General features: G+C 48.0%; 2 protein-coding genes and 1 long non-coding RNA gene across 6 annotated transcripts in view; 2 read left to right on the top strand and 1 right to left on the bottom strand.

The window, feature by feature from the left end:
• REEP1 (receptor accessory protein 1) overlaps positions 1–9,328 on the top strand; it is a 125,155-nt gene extending 115,827 nt beyond the window's left edge. Inside the window, exons 7-8 of one of the 3 annotated variants that reach the window (XM_031949798.1) lie at positions 3,210–3,367; positions 7,497–9,328. In XM_031949798.1, the coding sequence (XP_031805658.1) occupies positions 3,210–3,367; positions 7,497–7,568 (230 nt within the window). In that variant the 3' untranslated portion in view covers positions 7,569–9,328. Of the gene's footprint in view, positions 1–3,209; positions 3,467–7,496 lie in introns of those variants that run through there. The other 2 variants (XM_031949797.1, XM_031949796.1) reach the window with 2 other exon arrangements.
• A 2,541-nt stretch (positions 9,329–11,869) lies between these two features.
• On the top strand, positions 11,870–14,863 carry LOC105749138. 2 transcript variants are annotated; one of them, XR_001120374.3, is made up of 4 exons: positions 11,870–11,926; positions 12,016–12,093; positions 12,498–12,560; positions 14,459–14,863. It is a non-coding gene; the product is annotated as an uncharacterized LOC105749138 (long non-coding RNA). The 2 variants fall into 2 exon arrangements; XR_001120373.3 differs by lacking the exon at positions 11,870–11,926 and having other exon boundaries at positions 11,937–12,093.
• On the bottom strand, positions 13,652–20,154 carry MRPL35 (mitochondrial ribosomal protein L35). Its single transcript, XM_031949795.1, has 4 exons — positions 20,069–20,154; positions 18,638–18,827; positions 16,693–16,837; positions 13,652–14,050 (listed from the first exon to the last, which is right to left on the bottom strand). Exons 1-4 carry the CDS (start codon positions 20,106–20,108, stop codon positions 13,862–13,864), a joined length of 564 nt encoding a protein of 187 aa, XP_031805655.1. The 5' UTR covers positions 20,109–20,154; the 3' UTR covers positions 13,652–13,861.
• Positions 20,155–22,555: the final 2,401 nt, after the last annotated feature.

The following is a 22,555-nucleotide window of genomic DNA, read 5'->3' as shown; positions in this document are numbered from 1 at the left end:
TGTGTGTGTGTGTATGTGTGTGTGTGTGTGTGTTTGTGGGTATGATTTATTCTAATAGTTTCTTCTTTTCTTTTCTCTCTGGGAATATTACGGGACTTTGATGTAAGTGCTCGCGTTTGCACGAGGTTTCTTTGACGCATTTACCGCTCCGCGTGTGCGCTGGTGTTTCACTAACTAGTCTGGGGTGAATTTGTGTTTGCCGACTTGGGGACATTGTGTGTGTGTGTGTCGGGGAGGTTAGGGGGGGCTGGAGGTGAGGGGGGCTGAGAGCAGCAGGGAGCCAACGAGTCTGAAGAGGGAAGCTGGAGCCTGTTGCTTGTCTGGCGGACGCGTTTGCTAACAAGGGCAAAAGCTTGAGCCCACAATAACGGAAGGTTCAAAACGGATATAAAATTTAAGGCCATCGGGGCAGGGGCAGCCCCTCTGTACCCTGATACCCCTATCCCTAACCCAGGGCTTGGGACTCTGGATCATATCTCATAAGAAGATCAGGGGCACTTGATTTATAGGCAAAGGATCCGAGTTCAAATCCTGGGCCACTAACTTGACAAAGTCACATTTTTAGTAAGTTGACTTTAAACCAATGTTTTTCCACCCAAATCAGTACAAGTGGAAAATATCTAAATTCTCTGGCTCGGGGACGAGGAAACTGAGGAGACAAAGGTCAGTACAGAGTTGCCAGGACAGGCCCCTGGGAAAGACTCTTGCCCACCCTCCCAAGCTGCTGCTTTCCTCTGCTCTGTACCCCGAGAGTTGGAAAGTTGTTAGCCATACTGTGCTGCCGTGCTGCCACCTGCTGGCTGCATCGTGGAAGAGCAACAGCAAGCTGAGAACTGGGTCCAAATTCTCCATCTAACCCTCCCTTACAAACACTTCTCATCATTCAGTTACTTCCCCGTGGCCAGTGTTAAGCAGCGTAGCGACATCTCTTAGGTCCTAGCCACGCTCCAGGGGTGCAGACCTTGCTACACAGGAGGTACAAAGGACATAGAGGAATTTTTTCTGTATCAGAACAATGAATCACTGCAGAAATAGCATTTGCAGGAGCACGGATTCAGGGCTGGAAGGGACGTTAGCGGCGGTCCCATCTAACATCCCCATTTCACAGATGAGAAAACCAAGGTAAATAGAGGTTAGGTTGCGAGCCAAAGGGAATGAGTGACAGATGGATTATGAACTTGGACGTTCTGGTCACAAAGGTAGCATCCTCTCCGCCAAATAAATAATGTCCATCTTGGCAGAAAAACAAAGTGTGTATTTCCTAATTTTTCATTTAAATTTTCCTTTTCCTAAATTTTTCCTAAAATTTTCATTTAAATAACGCATGCTGGTGTTGCTATTGAGATAGATCATTACCTCAGCCCCTCCTGCGTCTAAGGAGCCAAATGCACATGATGGTGTCTCTTATGACTAAAAATTGTTGTTCAGTTGTGTCCCATTCTCTGTGACACCATTTGGGGTTTTCTTGGTTGGCCATTTCCTTCTCCAGACCATTTGACAGAGGAGAGAACGGAGACAAACAGGGTGAAGTGACTTGTTCAGGGTCACCCAGCTAGAAAGTGTCGGAGGCTGGATTTGAACTCAGGAAGAGGAATCTCCTTGACTCTAGGCCTGATGCCCTTTATACGCCAACTCTCTGCCTGTGTTCGCCCATATATGACAATAAGTTGGAGGCCCCAAACAGATCTTCCCTTTACTTCCCCACGCTTTGATTTTTGACACTCAAACTAGTGTAAAAAAAATTAGTTTTCATGGAGTTACTTATGTCATACAGGGGAATGCTCCTTAAAATCAATTGATTAAGCATCAAGGCTGTCAACTATTAAATATGAGTCATGGCCAAATTGACTTCATGTGATCATTGAATCTTTGATTCTTATTATATATTATATTATATATTTGATTCTTATTCTCTCTATATGTATATTATTATATATTTAACTCCTTCTATATATATGTAATATTTATTATATATTAGACTCATGTCTATATATGTAATTGGCTTATTCTCTATATATGTAATATAGAATATATTATATATTTGACTCATTCTATATATAATAATATTTATTATATATTACTATATATTAGACTCATCATATATCCCAGCAAATCAATTAATAGAATGTAAGTGTACCGAGGGCAAGGATAATTTGGTTTTTGTTTCTATATCCCTCCCAGCACAGTCCCTGACACATAGTAAAGCCATTGATTATTAGATCATATGAGATTGTATTTAGAGCAAGATACCTTCAAATAAGAAAGCAGACATGGGCAAGTTAAGTTACTAGCCTGCAGTAACGTGGCCGGAAGCAGGATTTGCACCTGGATGTTCCCTGTTCTTAAGTCTCCACTTAGTAGGCCATGTTGCCTAAGTTAAACACCCCGGAAGGTGCTTGGACCCCCAAAATTTGGCTCAGGAAGCCTTTTGTTTGATCCCTGGAGCTTTTTCCCCTTAACAGGCCATTCACACAGCAGGAAGTTTTGGTCACACATACACAAAAAAAGATGATGTGATGGTTGAATGGCCCAGCCCCGACCCGTATCACTTCTGGCCAAGTCACTTCATTCAATCCTGCGAACATTTATTAGGCGCCTACTGTGGGCTGGGCGGACAGCTAAGTGGCCAAGCAGAGATGGAGCACCAGCTCTGGAATTGGGAGGATCTGAGTTTCAATCTGGCTTAGACACTTACAGTTGTGTGACCCTGGCTCTCTCGGTCCCTCAGCTGGAGGAGGAAATGGTAAAGGGAATCCCCAGGCGGGGTCACACAGGATAAGCCACGGCTGGGACAACTCAGCCTCAGGGAGCTGGGGCTTCCGTTCTTGAGGGGTCCAGCTCTCACACAGACAGGTAGATACAGGATAATGTGGGGGAGAAGAGCCGCTCATCTCGGGGATCGGAAATGCTTCCTGGGCAAAAGTGAGACAGTGAGGGATGGACTCTCCAGGGAACCACATAAGGGACCACTTTGGGTTTAACTGGAGCCAAGCTGAGCAGCTGGCATTTCATTTACAGACGGGGAAACTGAGGGATCCAGTAGGGGAGGAGGAGCCCTGGGCCTCCGAGCTTCTAATCTGCTTGGGGTTTTGTGTGCAGTGTGTGCTCTAACCCGTGTGGTCACCCTCCTCCTGGGCCTGGGACGCCGCTCCCCGACCCACCTGACCAGACTTTGTCTTCCTCTGCATAGATTTTAAATGGCCTCCCAGTGGTTGAGGGAGAGGTGAATGAGGGGGGTGTGCAGTTGTGGAAGCCGTCCCCACTCCCGGGCAAGGACCCTTTGGCATTTTCCGACGAGGAAGAGGAGGACCTCTTGGATTACATGTACAAGTTTAAAGCTCCCCGGAAGACGGAGAGGCCTCTGGAGGTACCGGCGTCCAGGGTCTCCGTGGGAGAGACCACAAGTATTTCACATGGTTCTCAAGGTCAAGGTTGTAGAATATCCCCATGAGCTGACAGAGGCCTTTTTTATTTCGACCTAGACCAGTGATTTTTAATGCAGAGCATCCTCGGCTCTGCAGTTAGTGACTCATTCAGAGCCTAAAGTCACAGTGATAATAAATCCCTCCTACTTACTTATGGATTTGGAAGTTGTCCCATTCTCTCTCTTTAATTTTCCAAATATATGCACTGATAATTTTTCAACATTAACCCTTACAAAACCAGTTTTTTCCTGCCTTCCCCATCCACTCTTCCCTAGATAGCAAGTAATTCAAGATATGTCAAACATAGCTGCCCCATTATTATTATTATTATTATTTTTTGCTGAGGCAATTGGGGTTAAGTCAGCCAGGAAGTGTTAAGTGTCCGAGGGCAGATTTGCACTCAGGTCCTCCTGACTTCAGGGCCGGGGCTCTATCCACTGCACCAACCTTCCCCATCCTTTAAACACTCCCAAGTCTGCCCAGGTCATCTGTCGGCCTCTCTAGGCAGGAGCAATCCTGAGTGCCCCGCACCCTCCCCTCAAGCCAACATTTCCTAGCCAGCTCTGCTCTGTTACTTAGTGACCTCCACATCTGGCCCACTACCTCTTCCATTGGGTCCATCCTTCTTCCCATTCTACAGCTGCCCCTCCCATGCTCTGGGGGCTCATTTCCCTCTAACATTCCTCCTTAGATTACTTTTCCATCAGGGAAGTCTAGAATCACACACACACACACACACACACACACACACACACACACACACTCACCCCTTCCCTTAAGCCACTTACAGTCTAGTAAGAATAATAATTGATGTTAGTGTTTTACTGTCAACAAAATGCTTTCCATGAGGGATTAGAACTATCAATTTAGAGCTCAAAGGGGCCTTAGAAATAAAACCAACAATTCTCAAACTTTCTGGCCTTTGGCCAAATGATTAAGAAGATTAAGAAACCCTTTATTTCTACCACTATTGAGGACCCCAAAGAGCTTTTGTTTATGTGGGTTATAGCTATTAATATTGTATTAAAAATTAAAGCTGGTAAAATTTAAAACATCCATTTATTCATTTTTAAATGGTAATAAATTCATTATAAAACAATGCTCCTTTTTCTCCCTAAATTGTGTGGGATTTTTGGAAAACATAGTTATTCTCCATGAAACGGTTTTATTTATGTTAGCACATAATGGATTTATTACAACGTGACTTCATTAGTTATGTTTTTTGCGACTCTTTAATGTCTTGCTCAAGACTTCTGGAATCTTCAAGCTGCTTCTGCACTCCATCTGTCATGGCATGTTTTTTTAGTTGAAGTATAAGAAGAAAAATCTGGCCTCACAGAACATAGTTGGGAAAGGGAGGCCATTATTATGATGAAAATAATTATTTAAACATGAGGATCTTGAGATTCAGGGAGAAGAAGCGGCTCAAAGGCGTCACGCTCCCTAACCATTCTATGACGCTATCTCCCTGGGCAGACAGAAATATCCACCAATAATTCAAGATGAAATCCATTTACACCATCAGAAATGGTAGATGTGTGTTTGGCTAAATCACTTCTTCTCTGTTTTTTTCTGAAAGGGAAGTCTTGTTGGGTAAGAGGAGGAGATATTTGGCACTTAAAGAGGCGTAGAAACAAAGATATCCATAAAAATGATAAATTATCTACGAAGCCTGGAAGAGGCGCCAGCCTGTACTTCTGAGACCCTTTCTTCCCCCCTTGCCCTTGAGATTCTGCAGCAATAGAAGCCACGTCTTGTCTGCCTCTTCTGGGATTTGGGGCAGGGAAGACGGGAGAGGGAGCGAGATTCAGTGCAGAAAGATGGAAGATTGTACAGTTTGGGCCTAGTTTTATTCAGCAAGCCCATGCCTGTTATTTAATTTAAGCTCCTGCCTCTGCTCATGTCTTAGGACATTTTTCAGTCATGTCTGACTCTTTGTACCCCATCTGAGGCTTTCTTGGTCAAATTACTGGAGTGGTTTGCATTGTCTTTTCCAACTAAGGTAAATACAGTTGATTGACCAACTAGTTTCTAAAGCTGGATTCGAACTCAGAAAGGGGAGTCCTCCTTGCTCCAAGTCCAGCACTCTATTCACTGCACCACTTCTTATGACCCTGAAACACAGATTTGTCTGCTTCATTCCACTGTCCTATTTAAAAAAAAAAAATTAGTTATAAATTTAATCACCAACAAGTGCAAATATTCAAGTATATAAATAAGAGAATGTCTCTGAAACAGAAAACTCTTGTTATTTTCAAAGTTAGGACTTTGGTAACAAAATCATCCAATTTGTTTCTGTCCCATTTTGAATTATTTTTCTTTTCTTTTGTGTATTACATCAAACTGATGGTTTTCTTTTGCATGTAGGATTCCCCATTAATTCCCTCTTGTCCCTCTCCTGTAGATCTCACCCTTGTAATAGATAAGTAGAGTCACACTAAAGAGTTTATTTTGGGGGGCAGCTAGGTGATACAGTGGATAGAGCACCAGCTCTGAGAGGACCTGAGTTCAAATCTGGTCTCAGACACTTAACACTTCCTAGCTGTGTGATCCTGGGCAAGTCACTTAACCCCAATTGTTTCAGGGGGAAAAAAGTTTATTTTTAAAGTTAAGACTTTGGTAACAAAATTCAATTTGTTTCTATCCCATTTTGAATTATTTTTCTTTTGTGTATTATATCATACTGGTTTTCTTTTGCATCTAGGATTCTCTATTAACTCCCTCTTGTCCTCCTGTAGATCTTACCCTTGTAATACATAAGTAGAATCACACCAAACGAATCAATAAATTGACCATGTCTGAAAATTTCACCCCTATAGTAATCAGCTCTCTGCTGAGACAAAGAAGCCAATTGCTTCATCAGTCTTTTGAATTTGTGAATTGCATTGATCAGCGTTCCTAAATCTTTCACATAGAATAGTAGTTTTATTCCTTAAAAGTTAGATCTCTGTGCTTGGCATACAGGAGGCATCTAATAAATGCTTGTTGATTGACTGATTGGTCATTATGGTTATCAAGGAAGTTGTTCTTTCCACTTCTTTTGCTCTGTATCTGTTCATATAAGGCTTCCCAAGTTTCTCTGAATTCTTCCTTTTAGTCATTTATTGCTGCTGCTATTCATCCATCCTTCATTCTTGCCCCACGTCTTAGGGCATCAGTCAACATCTCCCTGTAGAAAGGGACCTAACTTGTTTGGTTTGGGCCTCAAAGGACAGAACGGGAGTGATCATGGGTAGAAATTACCAAGAGATGGTGTTCCTGAGTGGCCAGTCTCAAGATGGTGAGTTCCTCCTCACAGGTGGCCACCACTGACCAAGAATGTCATGGAAGGCATTGCTATTTCTGCAGGCTGGAAGACTGGAGTTCAAATCCAGCCTCAGATACTTCCTAGCCATGTGACTCTGGATAATATAGCTACCGCCTGCCTCAGTTTCCTCATCTGTAAATAGGGGCAAAAACAATATCCATCTTCTGGGGGTTGTAAGACTCAAGTAAGATATTGCATAAAGTCATCTGCAAAATTTAAAATATGCTAGCTATCGTTATTGTTCATTCGTGAGTTGGACTGGACCTGTGAAGAGCCTTCCAACTCTGAGATTGTATGACTTCTGCCCATGGGTCCTACAGAAGCTGAAAGGTAGCTTTAATCCTGTGACTCATGGATGATGGGTTGGGAACATCCTTCCCTTGAAAATACCATTTATTTTTTATTTTGGGGATATCTGACACTACAGTTTCATCAACACAAGGAACTTCCCTGTGTACAGACTCCCTTCGCTGGCAGCCTACCCACTCTAAAATCCTGGAGATTTGGAGGTTGGGTGATTTGCCCAGTGCCCTTTAGCCAGTATCTATCAGAGATGGAACGGGAATCCAAGATTTCCTCCTATCTTTTCCACCATGTTGCATTTCATCTCTGACTATTACTCTGGTCTGGACCTTCAATATCCTATGTGGAAGGATCTCCTTGGTGTAGAAACGTACTCCACCAGTACCAAGAGCCGTTTCACAAACCTAAGTTAATTATTTATATTTTAAATTAAATTATTTTTTTTTTGGTCTTCCCCATAGGCACCGCCTAGGATCCTTCGATCTCGCTTCAGGAAGAAATGTACCTCATTCCCTGCCACTGAAACCATGTGAGTTAGATGAGCCAACAGCACCGGGATCTACAGCACGCCTCTTCTCTGCCTTAAAGAGCTATTCACTTAATAACATAGAAATCTGGGAGCTGGGTGTGCTTTGAGTGGGCAGCATTGTAGTCATGGCCTTCTCTCTCTCTCTCTCTCTCTCTCTCTCTCTCTCTCTCTCTTTCTCTCTTAAAAAAAATAATTTTCATGGGAGAAGGGGCTAAGGGTGGGATAGCAGGAAATGACCTCTAAGTCCCCTGAGGTTGGTAGTATTCACAGCTCAGTAGTCATCAACTTGAGAGAAAAACATCACAGCAGAAATTATCTCTGCTGTTTCTGAAATACAGAAATGTTTGGGGTATAAGTTTGTAATTTATCAGTTATTTATCTAGTTTTTATTCCCATAAATGCAAATATTAGCAATTAAAAGAAAATATCCTCCCTACTTGATAAGAATACTTTGGATCATCATGTATTTTATATTTTTGGTTAAAATAAATAGACTTGCAGAGGCCAACGATGGCTCACAATTATGTCAAAAGACTGAATGAAAAAAACAAATTTTGATTTTTCTTAAAGCAACAAACCCACTGAAATTCTTGTTCCCATATGGAATTTGTCAAAGTTTCCAGGTACAACTCAAGCGGGTCTGGCAAGTATTTCACTATGTGAGTGAGGACAGAAAAAATTAGTGATGGAGTGAAGAGATCTGGTGGTCAGCCCTCTCTGCAAAGTTTCTTTTCTATTCCCCTGAGATGTAATAGTGAGCTGGATACCATGGGATAAAGGAGGGTGTGAAAGGAAGCAGGGTCTCTGCACTGGATCCGGGGCCGGGAATTCTTGAATCCTTCCTAGGACTTTGACATCTGCGCCAGGACCCTTCACTTTGTAAAGCTTCCTGGGGATGGGACCGTGCACCTACCTCGCAGGGATGCTTGGAGGACTTACGGACAGAACGAGCTTAGCAGAGGAAAAGTTCTAGGTCCCAGTAAGGATGCCCCACCATCTTCCCTGCACTGACCCACTCTGAAACCATTCTCACCTGATAGAGACAGGAGGGGTGAAGGCAGCTGCCAGTGAATTGGTGAAAAGAAAAGCTAGAATCGGTATTTTTAACTGAAGCTTTCTAATTCATTCTAGACATGTTTGCAATCACCTGTGATAAGAGGAGCAGGAAAGATTTTGGGAGAATTCTGGTGGCAAAACTTGGTCCTAGAAAACACGGCTTTCCGTTGAAATCTTGCTCTCATCTAGTGGCTTCCAAGAGACACTTCTCATGACCTTATGGGTTCTCATGAACCCATGGGAAAGTCTAGACTTGTATTGAGAACAGAGCCCAATTTCTTTTTTCCAAAAAAGGAGAATCTGGATTAGATGTCATTTTAATCTTAAGTGTTAGGATAGTGTTTTCATCCCTAGATTAGGAAAGAAGAGGAAGAAGCTGTATTGAATATTTGTGCTTTCAAGATATAAGTGTATTCTGCATGCAGTGTTCACCAAGCAGTTAATCAATCCTTTAGCTGATTGTGTTGGCCTTTAATCTGTCCCATAGGCTAGAAAACATGTGTACCACATAAGAATTGCTGTCAACTGAAATATATAACCGGGTCTATTAAAGACTGTTCCATTATTAACATAGTTAAGGTGCAGCGGGCCATCTAGGGAGATGGTAAACTGGCAGGCTCAGAAATGTTTGCCCTTGAAATTGTTTGCCAGTTACTATCCCTTGGGTCCTTCATAAATTATTTTATAGTGTCCTTCAAAAAAAAAAAAGAAAGAAAGAAAGAAAGAAAAAATGAACTAACAAACAAAAAACCCCGCTTCTAAATGAGTTAAAACCCTGAGCACTACTGTTTTGTTTTGTCTTTTAAAGAAGGACAAAAAGTATTTTCCCCTTGTCATGATACTTCCACATGTTATTGGGAAGAAATGTGATTTCCCTCAAATGTACCAATTTGAGGTTATTAAGAGAAATTCTTTATAGTTTAGAAAGCTATTTACCTTTTAGGTAGCAACTAGGAAATACTCGATCATTGAATGTGCCCAGAAAAAATCTTTGAGGAGCCCAGCTTGCATGCTTACGTTATGCAATTTTTTTTCTTTTGCAAAAAATCTCCCCAAAAACAAACAAAAAAAAAAACTTTAGCAGAAATTAAAATCCTATTATGAGCAAGCTTTTTTTTTTCCTCACTATTATGCAACAGGAAATTTTGACAAGTAGAAGCTGACAAATTTGCACTCGATTATGCCAAAAAAAAAAAAAAATGTTTGAAGAACTCTCAGATATGCTGTATTACTTTTCATTCTAGGTAAAAATAAGAATAGGTGTCCAAGCTGCTGTCTTAAATGTAAACTTGACTATTTCAATTTTCCTTCAAGTATTGATACGGGAGTTGGTTTCTCTCTCAGACATTCACTGTACAACTGAGAAGTTTTCATATCTCTGGCAAAACGTGTATTTATCCAACAAGCTGTATATTTGTGTATAGACTGACATGAAATGTGAATGCCTCCAAATGTACGCTTAGTGGTGTGCTCTGTCTGCAAAATAAGACAATGTTTTTAATTTGCTTAATTACAGACACAGGTTGTTTACAAAATGCTAGCTCAAAAGTCTGTAATGGTTATGTACTGACTTATATTTTTTCATAGCCTTTGGGCACCTGTATTACTTGGTGGGGGTGGGAGGTGGGTGGGTAGAGAGGGACACTGGTCTAATCCTTATAAAGTGGGAGAGGCAGTCAGCCCAGCTCCCTCCTGGCTTCAGCTAAGCCACCCGCTAGCTTCAGCTGGTCTTTGAAATGTGTGTTTCTACATTGTAAAGTGTCCTTGTCCTTGTGATAGAACGCTGGCCCGCGCCAGCTCTGGTTTTATCTTGGGTTTGTTTCTGTCTTAGCTTCAGGTAATCACCGCTCTCTACCTGGCAGTGTTTAAAATAGCCAAGGACATTTGTATTCATGCTCTCACAACTCGCCCTCAGAGAAACAGCTGATAGATTAAGGATCATAACTGTGCATATTATGATAGTTGACTTCTTGTAATCAGCCTAGAAAAACCTGTCATAGAATAGTAGTATACCAAACAACGCTTGGGAGCGATGTCAAGGACAGTATTCCAAAGGTGAAAGTTCTGCTGTTTTGTTATACTTCTTGCTTGATATATTCATCTTGAATAAATAAAGTCTTAACCTTTTCTTTAAAAAAAAAAAAAATGCTTTTTTTTTTCCATAGTGCGCTTGAGAGAAAGTTCTTTTTTTTTTCCTCCAATGAATCTGGATGGTGGGAAAGGGTCAAAAGTCCAGCGATGGACTCCTAAGTAGCAAAGTGGCTTAACAAAGAATTCTTCATTTCTAAAAATGGCAGTAACTTTCAAAGGGCTTACAAAGTGATTCTTTTTCCCCATTTCTTCCTCTTCTCCATTTCTGGGATGACCCTCTGGGACAAAAAGACGTGACAGAAGGGAAAAATGCTTAGAAAACTAAATAACATCAAACAAATGGGAACAGAAGTCTTAGTCTGACATTCTGAGAAAAAGCAGGAAATGGAGAATGGGAGAGAATAACCGTTTCATATGTTTGCTCATCTGTAAAATGAGCCGGAGGGGAAATGGCAAACTACTCCAGTGTCTGTGCCAGGAAAACTTTATCACAAAAAGTTGGACACGACTGAGAAGAACAACACTGGTACTATTACCATCATCTCCATTTTCCAGATGGGGAAATGGAGGCACCAAGGGTAAGTGACTTGCTCAGCATTTGAACTGAAGGAGATGAATCTTCCTGATTCCAAGCTCAGGGCTCTAGCAACTAGCATAGTTCAAGTTGTTCAAGTTTGTCCTTTTTTAAAAGTCACTCCCAGAATGTATTTAAGTATCCCAGTACCCTACAGATGGAAATCTCAAAAATCTCGTGTTGCAGTCTTTAAAGTATTGAATTACTGACTCACCAAAAAAAAAGTTAGAAAAGTCTGTCTCTAGGTTTAAATGGGCAGAGATGAGATAACACACGTTTTCAGCAGCAAAAAATAGTAATAAAAACATTTCCAAATATAGTTTCAGAAAAAAAAAAGTTTCTTTTGAAAAGCAGTTCCTTGTTTACTCATTATTAAAATGCTTCCTTTAGCTTGAAGGACAGATTGTGATCATTTTTATCTATCAGGAAACATAGGCCCGGCAGCCACCTGTCATGACAGAAAAGACCAGCCAACGGGCAACGCATCTTTTTTGGAAAAGAAAAATGCCTCTCTCCAGTTCAATGATGATTAAGCACTTTGCCCCAAGATAAGCTGGAAACGTGTCACACCGAAATTTTCATGATTATTGCTCCGCTCTACACTGACAAGTAGCTGTTTGCACTGCGATAAGCCAGAATGAGTTAGTAAGCGTGATCATTTCACTTTTTAGAAATTATAGTGAACGTTTCTAAAGTATAACCAACAAATATTCCTCATTCAATTATTTAGATCCAGTTGGCTTGCCGAGCAGGGGAATTTTAATGCTGGAAACTTAATCCCTTCCAACAAAAACCGAAACCGAAGCAGGTGAAATTCTTATCCTGCAGCTATTTCTGAGCACAGAGCTGCCAAGGCAGCTGAGGATCTGGATGCTTTCCCCACGTTGCCCGGGGACTGCTGGGGCAGGGAGTAAATCAGGCAGCTGGGCCCAGCGCTTGTAATCCCACCCAGCCTGAAGTTGGAGCCTGAAGAAGGGTCTGGACTAGTGGGGGAGGATGTTGGGCAATAATGGGATTGGGAGAGTGGGGAGAATGGGGTATACCTTGTCTCATTGGTCGCCCTGATGGCCTGTCACATGTGTGCCCCACTTTGGAGCTCCCTGTTCCAGACAATAGTGACTCTTGTTGGCGATTTCCTGTCCCACCTTTATTGTGACTCCAACAGAAAATAAGGTAGGTTAAAGTCCCTCTTGTCAAACCTTCTTTCTTCAGGGTTTGAAATGGCAGACAATGGCCCTGGAGTGCTCTTCCTCACACTGGCTGTCTCCTCAGCAGGTAAGGGAGGTCAGAGGTGAGAAAATAAGCAGAGAAGGCTTTGGGAAATGGGGAGCTCCTCGTTACTCAGAAGTGGGATGAACTCTAAGAAAGCTAACAATGGAGCACCCTAACATCACTGGCCCAACCATGCCAGTTCAGCCTGGGTTATGGTGTCTTGGTTCTCGACTGGGGGAGACCCCCTGGAGTCTTCCCCTCAGCTCCGTTCTTGTGTGTTAAGGAGACCCTTCCCCCGCCTCAGGCCTCCCCCTCCTGCCATAACCAGGGACGATTTTTATGGGCTCCAAACAAGAATGTCCTCAGCTGCTTCCCCTGGCTGCCGTCACCCTGCCATGGTTACGTGCGACTCATCGCATCAAAAGGAAAATGAGAAACGCATTCTAATGAGCATGAAAGAGAGAGGGCAGCCGGGTGAAGGGCATCTACCTCCGAAGGCTTTTCTCTTAAAAATGGATGCCCCGGTCTCTAAATGGCAATGAGAGCTCTCCACAGCTGGTTCTTTCCCATTTCTCTGGCCTACAACCCTGCCCAGAGAAAACCGACAAGAACGAGAAAAGCCCGTATCGTTTACTCAGAGTGACCGGGGCACTGTGCCACAGATGGAGCGCCAGAGTCTGTCCCCGACTCATCAGACGCTCATCAGTTTTTAGAGAGAAAATCCAAAACTTCAGCCCCGTAGTCCGAGGATCTCCCCTCCCACTTGGGCTAAATGAACAAAATCCCATTTCTAGGGAAACCTCAGCTCCTTGGCTGGATAAAAATAAGAGAACACGTGGTCTTTGGCTTAAGCCCAGGATCAGGGCACACTACGCTGTATGGACTGCCCAACATGGCACACAGGCCTTCTTCCTGTGCCCCTGCCCAACATCCTGCCACTCTCTGTATCCACTATCCCGCCCCTGTGCCCAGCATCCCACTCTGCTCTCTGTGCCCTTGCCAGGCTGTCCCAGGCCTGCTGCCTCCTGTAGAAGGCCCACGTATGCATGACCTCTGGGTTGTGCTGCTCGCCCAGTAAATGCCCAGCCTTCCATCCTGGTCCTAAGCCTGTGTGCCTAGTGCTAAGAAGACTCTTTATTTATTTATTTATTTTTAAATAACTTTTTATTGACAGAACCCATGCCAGGGTAATTTTTTACAACATTATCCCTTGCACTCACTTCTGTTCCGATGCCAAGTAGACTCTTGACAAATGGCTGCTGAAGGAAAGAACGTAGAATGCACAAGGAGCCATTTGTCTGATTTATTCGGCACCTTGTCCTGGGGCCATTGCAGGCCCGCGCCAGAGGCCGGCACCCTGGGGCCTACACTCTGAGGTTGGTGCGGTTGTGGTACTTCTGGTAGGGGTCGTCCATGTACCAGTTGCGCCTCTTCCAGAAAGACGTAGTCATCTTGTCGAGCAGCTTGCTCTGCGTCTTGTTGCAGAACACTAGCTCCCGGAGCCGCTTCTTCCGAGCCGGCTTCTTCTTCCAGAGCTTCTTCTTATAACCGGCCTGCGAAGACAAGGCAACAGTGTCTCAACAACCCTGCCATGGCCACAGGCTCACGCAGAGGCAGAGTCACCGAGGGGTGACAGGAAGCCCCCCCCCTCCCATCCCCCAAGGCCCCAGCAACTCCCACAGAGGCAGGGTCACCTTGGAGATGAGGGGAAGCCCCGCTCCCCCTAATCCCTCATGGCAGCAGTAGGTCCCACAGAGGCAGAGGCAGAGTCACCGAGAGGTGATGGGAAGCCTCTCCCCCTCCCCCCCCCCCCCCCTCCCCCCAGCAGCTCCCACAGAGGCAGGGTCACCTTGAAGATGACGGGAAGCCTTCCCCACCCCAGCCAGCGCCACTTCTCTCCCCAGACTGTCCTGCTGGCACCCCACGCCCTGTCTCTCACCTGCTTATTCCTCACTTTGCAGGGACCCATAGGCCACCACAACACCAGGCCCGGGCCTGGTCAGAGAAGAGCATGGGTGCCGGTCAGTGCGGCGTCCCTCACAGAGAGCCTGGCTCCCTGCGACAAGCCCACAGTTATCCCCATTGCTGCGCCTGAGTCAGTGTGGAGACAAGCTCGGGCTAACAGGAAGCTTGGGCTGGGGCAGGAGCCCCCAGGGTGGCCCATCCCCCACTGTCCCAGGTGGTCCCGTTCAGAGCTTTAAACCAGTCCTTGGAGGCGCGTGATGTTTGCAAGAACGCCCCCCCAGTTTGCCTTTAAGGGGACGTCCTCCAGTGTGACCCCCAAGCTCCTTTAAGGGAGCTCTCGTTCTCTGCACCCCAGGCTTGCACAGGCCATGGCACACAGCAGGATCTTAATAAATGCCGAAGTGAAAAAAACCAAACCCCTGTATCTGTGTATATCTGCTAAAAACGACCATTCTTCTACAAAGAGGCACCGCATCCAATCCTAGAGATGCTTTCGGCCCTGCTGGGTTACAAGCGAGGGGCAGAGGGTGAGGGAAAGGGAAACGGCGGAGGACTCAAACCAGATCAGGGGACAAACACGGCCGGGATACCACTAAATGACGCAGCGAGGCTCAGGAGCAGGACTCAGTCACGCCCTGATGGAAGGACCCATCCCTCAAAGAAGGGATCATCTGACCACTCAACAACAATCATATTGGGGCGCGACCCTCTGCCCCTCATTGTGGAATTCACCGGCTGAAGCCGGACTCCGAGGGGGAGGGACAGGGAGCCTCCAATGTCACCATCCCAACATTCTCCCCCTCGTCAGTGAGACAAATGGATCCCATTCCCTTGAGGACGTGTCTGTTGGGGCAATGGCACTGGCCTCAAAGACTGTAGCCTCCCCCCCAGAACCCTGCCTGAAGTAGTGAGGCCGAGTTAATGGCCGGCTCCTGCGAACCTTTATACTAAATAATGAGACAAGCCAAGGCTTGCACTAGATCATACGCGCCCTTGTCCCCTCGTAACCAGAGGTGCACGAGTTAAAGCTCTTAACCGCAGCACCCGAGGTGGCCACTCCCATGAATATCAGTCCCTTGTACAGAGCCCCCAGCGGGCAGGGCAACCGGCTTTCTAATCTCCTCCTAAACCTAGACTTTTATAGCAAAGGGAAGAATCCCCTAAAACAGCCAGGACCAAGTCTGCATTTACTTCCTGTGCTGCAGTTTCCATTTAGTCCCACCAAGCGTGCCGGAGACCACCCATTTTACAAAGATGAGCACAGAAGTTCTGCTTGGGGCTTCTCGCGGAGCGACGCCACGTACAGACGCGGCTCAGGAGTTACAAGGGATGCACAAAGTGAGGCAGGAACGTGCCGAGAAACTGGCAGCACAGGGGCTCCCGCAGGAGGACTGCAGCTGGACTCTGAAGTTAGGACAGGGGCCCTTTGGGGGAGAAGGGAGGAGCACAGTTGTGGGGACAGGGAATGGGGGGCTGGGGGAGGAGAGGCTGCAGTCGTGGTGGGGGCAGATCCCCCTCATCAGCATAAAACCAAAGCCCAAGTCCCTGTCTTGCTCAGGCCCTCCTGCATCTGGGGGGACCCTTTAACCTGCTCAGGCCCCTGGAAGCCAGGCCCTGATCTGGGGCTCCCGACATGATGCCATATTGGCTCTATGCCGGTGCAGCTCAGGACAGCTGAGCTCACTCCGAAAGGCAGAAGGAAGGACGCTCCCACGGCCTCGTCGCTTTGTTTAAAGCGAGGTCTGAAAGCTCCTCTGGCTGTGAAAGCGACCCGGTGGAGCAGGGCGCGTGGGGGAGGGGATGCACATGTGTGTAGGAACCCGCCTGCAAGTTCTCGAGTCCTTCCCTAAAACATGTATCTGCGGTGTCCGGGATGGCCCACAGCCAGCGTCACTAAATATGGACAATTAAAGAATGCACAGGCTCAAGAGGGATCCGTGCTCGGTCTCCAAAGAAGGAACATGAACATTAATGACATCTCAGGGCTGGTTGCTGGGAGAATGCCTCTCTGGCGGGGCCTGAGGACCTGAGTTCAAATCTCATCTCTGAGGAATGAACTCCTTGGACAAGTACCCTCCCCTGAGCCGGCCTTCCCTTCCTGGCCTGTAAAATGAGCTGGCTACCGGCGGCCTCCTTGGTGCTTTCCTGCTCTAAATCACGGGTCCTGTGGCCACAGAAGGTTCACTTCATTACGAGCAGTGTATGGCCCAGCACGAGGGGGAACACTCACCTTCCTCCTCAGCCAAAGGCCGCTGTGCAGCCGGAGAAACCTGAAGAGCACGGCTTTCACGGACTTCCGCTTCCCTTTTCTCACACTGCAGTACGTCAGAGTGCGGGCCGGCGGGCGGAGGAGAGTGGGTAGCAGAGGGGTGACACTGGAGGAGTAAAGAAAACTCAATTTTCATTTAAAGCCCTAAACACCGATAGGAAAATTTGCTTCGGGCCTTTTTATTCTTCTCTGTAAAATGAAGGGAGTAGAAGGGCCAGATGAGCTTTCTCTGGCGTCCCAAATCCCATAATCACAACACGTATCATCCAAAGCAGGGAGACGATGGGCAACGGAGGGAGCTCTCCTGCTGTTTTGGCCAGAGTGACCGCCTGTCCTGGCTCAACAGGCAGAGATCCCAGCCAGGGAACCAGGCTCCGGATGGTGACGCCAGGGGTCTTCAGCTGCTCAGTCTCTGACTTGCCTGAATAAACACAGCCTTCAAAAGAAGGGACAGAAGGGACCTTGTTCTTCTAGACCTGAATCTGCCCCTGAAGGTGGAAACAGCCACGAAGGAAAAAGGACAGGAATATTTTCAGGATATAATTTGTTCATTTTCAGAGTGCATGACAGAAAGGAAGAGTTGGGAATAACATTCAGGGTAGATTTTGAATGTGAGGCTCACAGAGTTCAGAAAAAAAGGTAAGTAGTACTGTAACCTAAGCATGCAAAGTTCTTAAAAATGGAATTCCTCTGTACAAACAATTTCAATGAATAAGAAAGAACTCTTCAGAGACAGTCAGGCTGCTGTTTGGGAAATGCACCAAGCAACTTGTTCACTTTTAATAAAAGACCCATAGAAAACAGAAGTAAAGACAGGCCATGGAAGTAAACAGCAAAAAACACGAAGGACAAAGGGGATTTTCTGAAGCTTTGTTTGGAATGGGAGAAAGGTCCCCAAATGGAATGAGATCTGCTCAGGCAGAACTGCTCAACTGTTTTTTGTTCCTGTTTTTCTTTACTAAAGAAAATGGTCTTTAGATTTGGGAGGAAAGAACAGAAAGGATAAACAAGGAGTTGAAATCAAGTTAAGTGAGAGATTTTTGAGCTCTGTGTCCCCGAGGTCTGAATAACTATGCAGAGCTGGAGGTCCTAGAAGTCTAGAGCTGAGCCATTCCTGTGCTGACTTCTCCTGCTACCGGTGAACCTGATTCCAATTCCTAGCAAAATTCTAGACTGCATTATGAAAGGAGCAGAGGGCAAGCAGCAAGTATCTATTCAGAAAGAGGAGCACTGACTACTCAGAATCTGCGTGGCTAGGAGGACCGTGGCTGGTGCGTTCAGGCCAACTTCCCACCACTGCAGCCTGAGATGGTCAGGACACTCCCCTGGCGCTGCTCTGAATCATGGGCCACTTTGGGCCACAGTGACAACCTGGTCAGAGAGAACTGGACATCGCACCACAGATTATGTTAAAGAAGCCGGAGATGTTTAGCTCAGAGAAGAAAAAGCTTGTTTAAGGGAGGATGTGACAGCTGCCGCTTAGCCCCAGAGGGCAGTATTAGGAACAGTGGGATGAAAAGACAGGGCAGAGTATGGCCTGACACCAAGAACAGTGTCCTAAAAATCAGAGCTGCGCAAAAGCAGAGTGGCTTGTTCAGGAAGGCAGTGGGAGGGTTAAATAACCCGCTGTCAGGGGTTAAAGAGATTAGCAATACTTTGTGATGTACAGAACACCCACGGGCTGCCCTAGCCAGCCCTCCACCTTTGCCCTGGTGTTGGAGAAGGAACATAACGCGGGCTGCCTCACACCCCGGCGTCCTGGCTCTGCACTAGTCACAAAAAGGCCTGCACCATGCAGGCAGTAACAGGACATCCTCATCTGCCCCCACATCATTTTGAAAATCACCCTCTCTTAGAATTCGGTCTGAGGCGCTATCACTAACTGCTATGTCCTGAAACGCTGTACCTATTAAGGATGGCTGGAGGGTGCCCACATGCCAGACTTCTAACAGGTGAAAGTTGTTCGGCAGCAGGAGCAACGAGCGGCGCTTGCATCCGGCTGAAAGGCCGGCGGGACAGCCAGGAGACCAGACGCAGAGAAGCCGAGCAATTCCCGACGGCCGAGGAAGCCAGAGCACCGAGGGGCCGGAGGAGTCCTGGGCACAGAGAAAGAGAAGCGGTTTCAACACTGTGAAAGGCTCACAGGCGCCCAGCGCTGCAAGAAGACAGCAAGTACCCGGCCGTCACCACGCTTCCTAGTTCCCGGGACGGAGGCCCGTTTCACCGGCACGCGGTCCTTCAGCTCGGGCGCTTCACAGCATTCCCCGTAGCAAGCGCTCCAAGGCGGCTTTCCTCCTCCGGGGGCGGCAGTTGGGGCCAAGGGGCTTGCCAGGGCCGCACCGCTAATACGCCACCGAGGTCCAACTGGGGCTCAGGTCCTCCTGACCTCGGCCGGGCGCAGCCTCTGCGCTGCAAAGAACTGCCGCGAGGCCAGCGCCGGCTCGTGAACGTCCCGGAGGATCAAGGGGTGAAGGGCGCACAGAATGGGGAGAAACTGGGGCGCGGGGGGCGCCGGGATCCTGTAAGGGTCAGGACGGGGCTCTGTGGCAGAGCCGGACCCGGAGAGGGGGCTCCAGGGCCCCCGAGAGGCGGGAGGGGGGCCACGGGGGGGCACCGTGCAGTGCCCGGCCGGGGGGCAGGGCCCGGGACCAGCCGAACAGGGACTAGGGCCCGAGCAGCGGGTGGGCCGCCAGCCGCCCTCCTCCGGCTGTCCCGGGTCCCTGCAGCCGAAGCCGCTGAAGCCCGAGGGGCTCCCTCCGCCCACCTCCCTTCCAAGGCTAGCGCTGACCCCCTCCTCTGCCCCCCCCCCCCGCTTCCCGCACTGCTCCCCGCCGCCCAGTCCCAGGCACCCCCCCCCTCCCCCGGGCCGGACGGCTCCCTGGGGGCTCTTCCCGGGCTGCAGATCTGATGGGACCTGCCCCTCCCCCATAAATCGCTCTTTCTCTGCTGTCACTCCTCGCTCCGAGGGAGAACGGGAGGCGGGGCCTTCCCCAGCCCGACCCCGCGGGGCGGCTGAACTCTGCCCACAGAGGGCGCTCCGGTCTCCCCAGCCTCAGGTTCTCCTTCGGGAAAAACCTGGGCAGTTTCCGGCGAGCCCAAGTCCCGCTTCCCCAACGCCCCCTATAATAACGTGGGGGAGGGGAAGGGGGAGGGGCCAGACCAAACCGGGGCGGGGTGGAGGACCAGGCCTGAAGCGAGGACAAGCGGACGGAGCCGCCGGGCCTGGGAGAAGCAGAGTGACCCTGGGGGCCCGGCCCGGCCTTTCCCCCCACCGCCCCCGCCGGACGCCGGCGCGCCCCGCAGGTGCTCCCCGTGCGGAGCCCGGCTTCTCACTGACCTGCAGCAGCAGCCCGGGCCGCCACAGCGGCCGCCGCCATCTTCCCGAGCGCCTACGGAGGCCACTTAGGACCAAAATACCCGGGGCGAGGGGCGGAGCGGGGCAGGGCAGGGGAGGGGCGGGGGCGGGGCCTGCGCTGCAGGTGGGAAGGGAGAGTAGCGGGGGAGGGGAGGAGAGCGGCCCCCGGTCTGACCCAGGGGGGAGCCTTCCTGCCTCCGGGACGCCCGTCAGTGGATCTCGGAGACGCTGGGTCCTTCCCGGGCCCGGAGCGCATGGCCGCCCTCGGCCCTTCGAGCGCTTGGGGTCCCGATGGGGGACGCGCCGCGGCCAGACCCGGCCTTTGCGCGGGCTGTCGGGGCTGCCGTGCTCCCTCCTGGCGCGAGGCTCCCGGAGCGGGCTCCGGCCCCGTTGCGCATCCGAGGCTCGGAGGGAGCACCCGGCGCGAGGCTCCTGGGCCCGGGAAGAAGGAGCTGAGGGGCAGGGCCGCGACCCCGGGAACAGCGAGCAGTCTGTAGATTTTTGCAGTAGTTGTAGATAAACTGCTGGTCCGGCCTTCGGCAGAAGGGGAAAGGGAGGCTGTTCTTGGCCATCTTTCCTCAAGACCCTTGCCAATGAAAGGCTGGTGTATTTAGAGAATCTTAGAAAATCAACTGGGAAGGATTAACCGCTTCTGCGAAGTGGCAGGTCAATAACCGGCATTTCTCTATGTTACCAACAAACCCCAGCAGAAGAGACAGAAAAGGAAACCCCATTTAAAATGACCGTAAATAACCTAAAATATTTGGAAACCTGCCTGCCAAGCCACAGCCAGGAACTATATGAACAGTCACAGGAACGCTTTGGGCACAAATGAATGACCTGCAGCTGCCTCTGGGCAGTGCCACAGACTCCTGCTTCCAGGGCAGCAGGAAGTCCCCGTAACCCCCGGCCAGTTTATGGGCTGAGGGCTCCAGAAGCGACCACTTCGGACTCAGTCACTCCCCAGGCCTGTGCTAGACGTTGTACTTGCCCCCCTGCATCCCCCTCTGATCAAGCCTCCACTCCGGCTGTCAAATTGATATTTCTAAAGCTCAATCCCTTGCTCTGAAGCAGGTCGCCGACTTGCTCAAGAGTAATGGCTACAAGATATCTCTAAATTAAGATACAAGCTCTTCCGGTATTTAGAATTCTTCATAATCTAGTTATGAAGTCCTGAATGGCGGGTGTGGTTGGCCCAGTGAAACTGAAGAACAGATAAAAATTATTCCTTGGGGCAGGCAGAAAGAAGGCTCCCATGATCCAGTCAGAAATCCAAGTTATGTCAAGTTCCTGAGGCTAAATTCTCCATATAAAATAACTCTGGGGCCATGATTTTACTCCTGCCCTCCTTTGGGTCAGGCTGCTACTGGCCTCATGCTGTCTTTCCCCCTTCCCCTTCTCCCATGCCATATGGTATCTCTCCTAACTCCACTGTTTCTCAACCTCAATTCTCCTTATAGCTGACTCACTCTTTTGGGTGCTTTAGTCCCTCTCAGGATTTGGCTTGCCAGCTAAGGACATGCTCAACCTCATGGGTTGCTCCCTTTCTACTGGGTGATTGTGAGGAACTTGCTTGATGTTCCCACTCTAGTTCTATTGTATCCCATCATTTTGTCTGTAACCTATTCCCCTAAGTAAATCCGCCAAAGAGAATGGCCGTTGTGAATTCTTCACATGACAGAATCCTAATAATTGGTGCCTGCCATCATCTGCCATATCCCTCTCAGGATTGATGTGTGTGTGATGCCCCATGCTCAGAAAGAGAAAGGAAACAGAAGGGGACACCCCACACCCAGACTCGGGCTTGCCCAGGCAGGGTAAGGGTTCTCTGCTGCCATGCTGCTAAGGTAGAAGGCAGCTCCTGGTCCTTCCACTTTTACTAGAGAATCCCCCAAGAGGTATTTTCACATGCTATTTAATCTGGAGAAAAAAAAAGCTATCCCTTCCAACTGTGACAGTGCTATGGGGCCTGCCACTGGGTGGGTGGAGAACCAAAGGGCCTATCTTTTCACTTCTGAGCCACATATATTCATAGCAGTTGCTAGAAGTTCTGCAAATGCTCCTTGGGATGTTTCCCCTGGCCTCCAGACCCATTTCATTCATGCTTTAGGAAGTACTTTCCAATCCAATTCCTGCGGCACTTAGAATGCTCTCCATCTTTCCTACAGAGACTCAGCTCTAATACCACCTTTTTAACTTGACGCCTTTTCAGACTGCACCAATGATAGCCTGGTCCTCCCTCCCTTGTCCTCCCACCTCAATGGTCTAGTATCATTCCTTTTGATTATTTGTTGATTGTTCCCTCTCATTAGGATGTAGACTCCATGAGGGAAGTGACTCCTGCACAGCTCTTAATATGGTCAGTATAGAATGAGGTTTATTGAATAGACTCATTTATGAAATAATTGGGCTACAGGTTTCAGAACCAGAAGGAGTTTTAGGATCTTAGACTCTAACCCTTTTATTTGA

The sequence above is a fragment of the Sarcophilus harrisii genome, chromosome 2 (assembly GCF_902635505.1).
Source record: "Sarcophilus harrisii chromosome 2, mSarHar1.11, whole genome shotgun sequence".
Taxonomy (NCBI): domain Eukaryota; kingdom Metazoa; phylum Chordata; class Mammalia; order Dasyuromorphia; family Dasyuridae; genus Sarcophilus; species Sarcophilus harrisii.
This window is presented reverse-complemented; position numbering and strand designations above follow the sequence as displayed.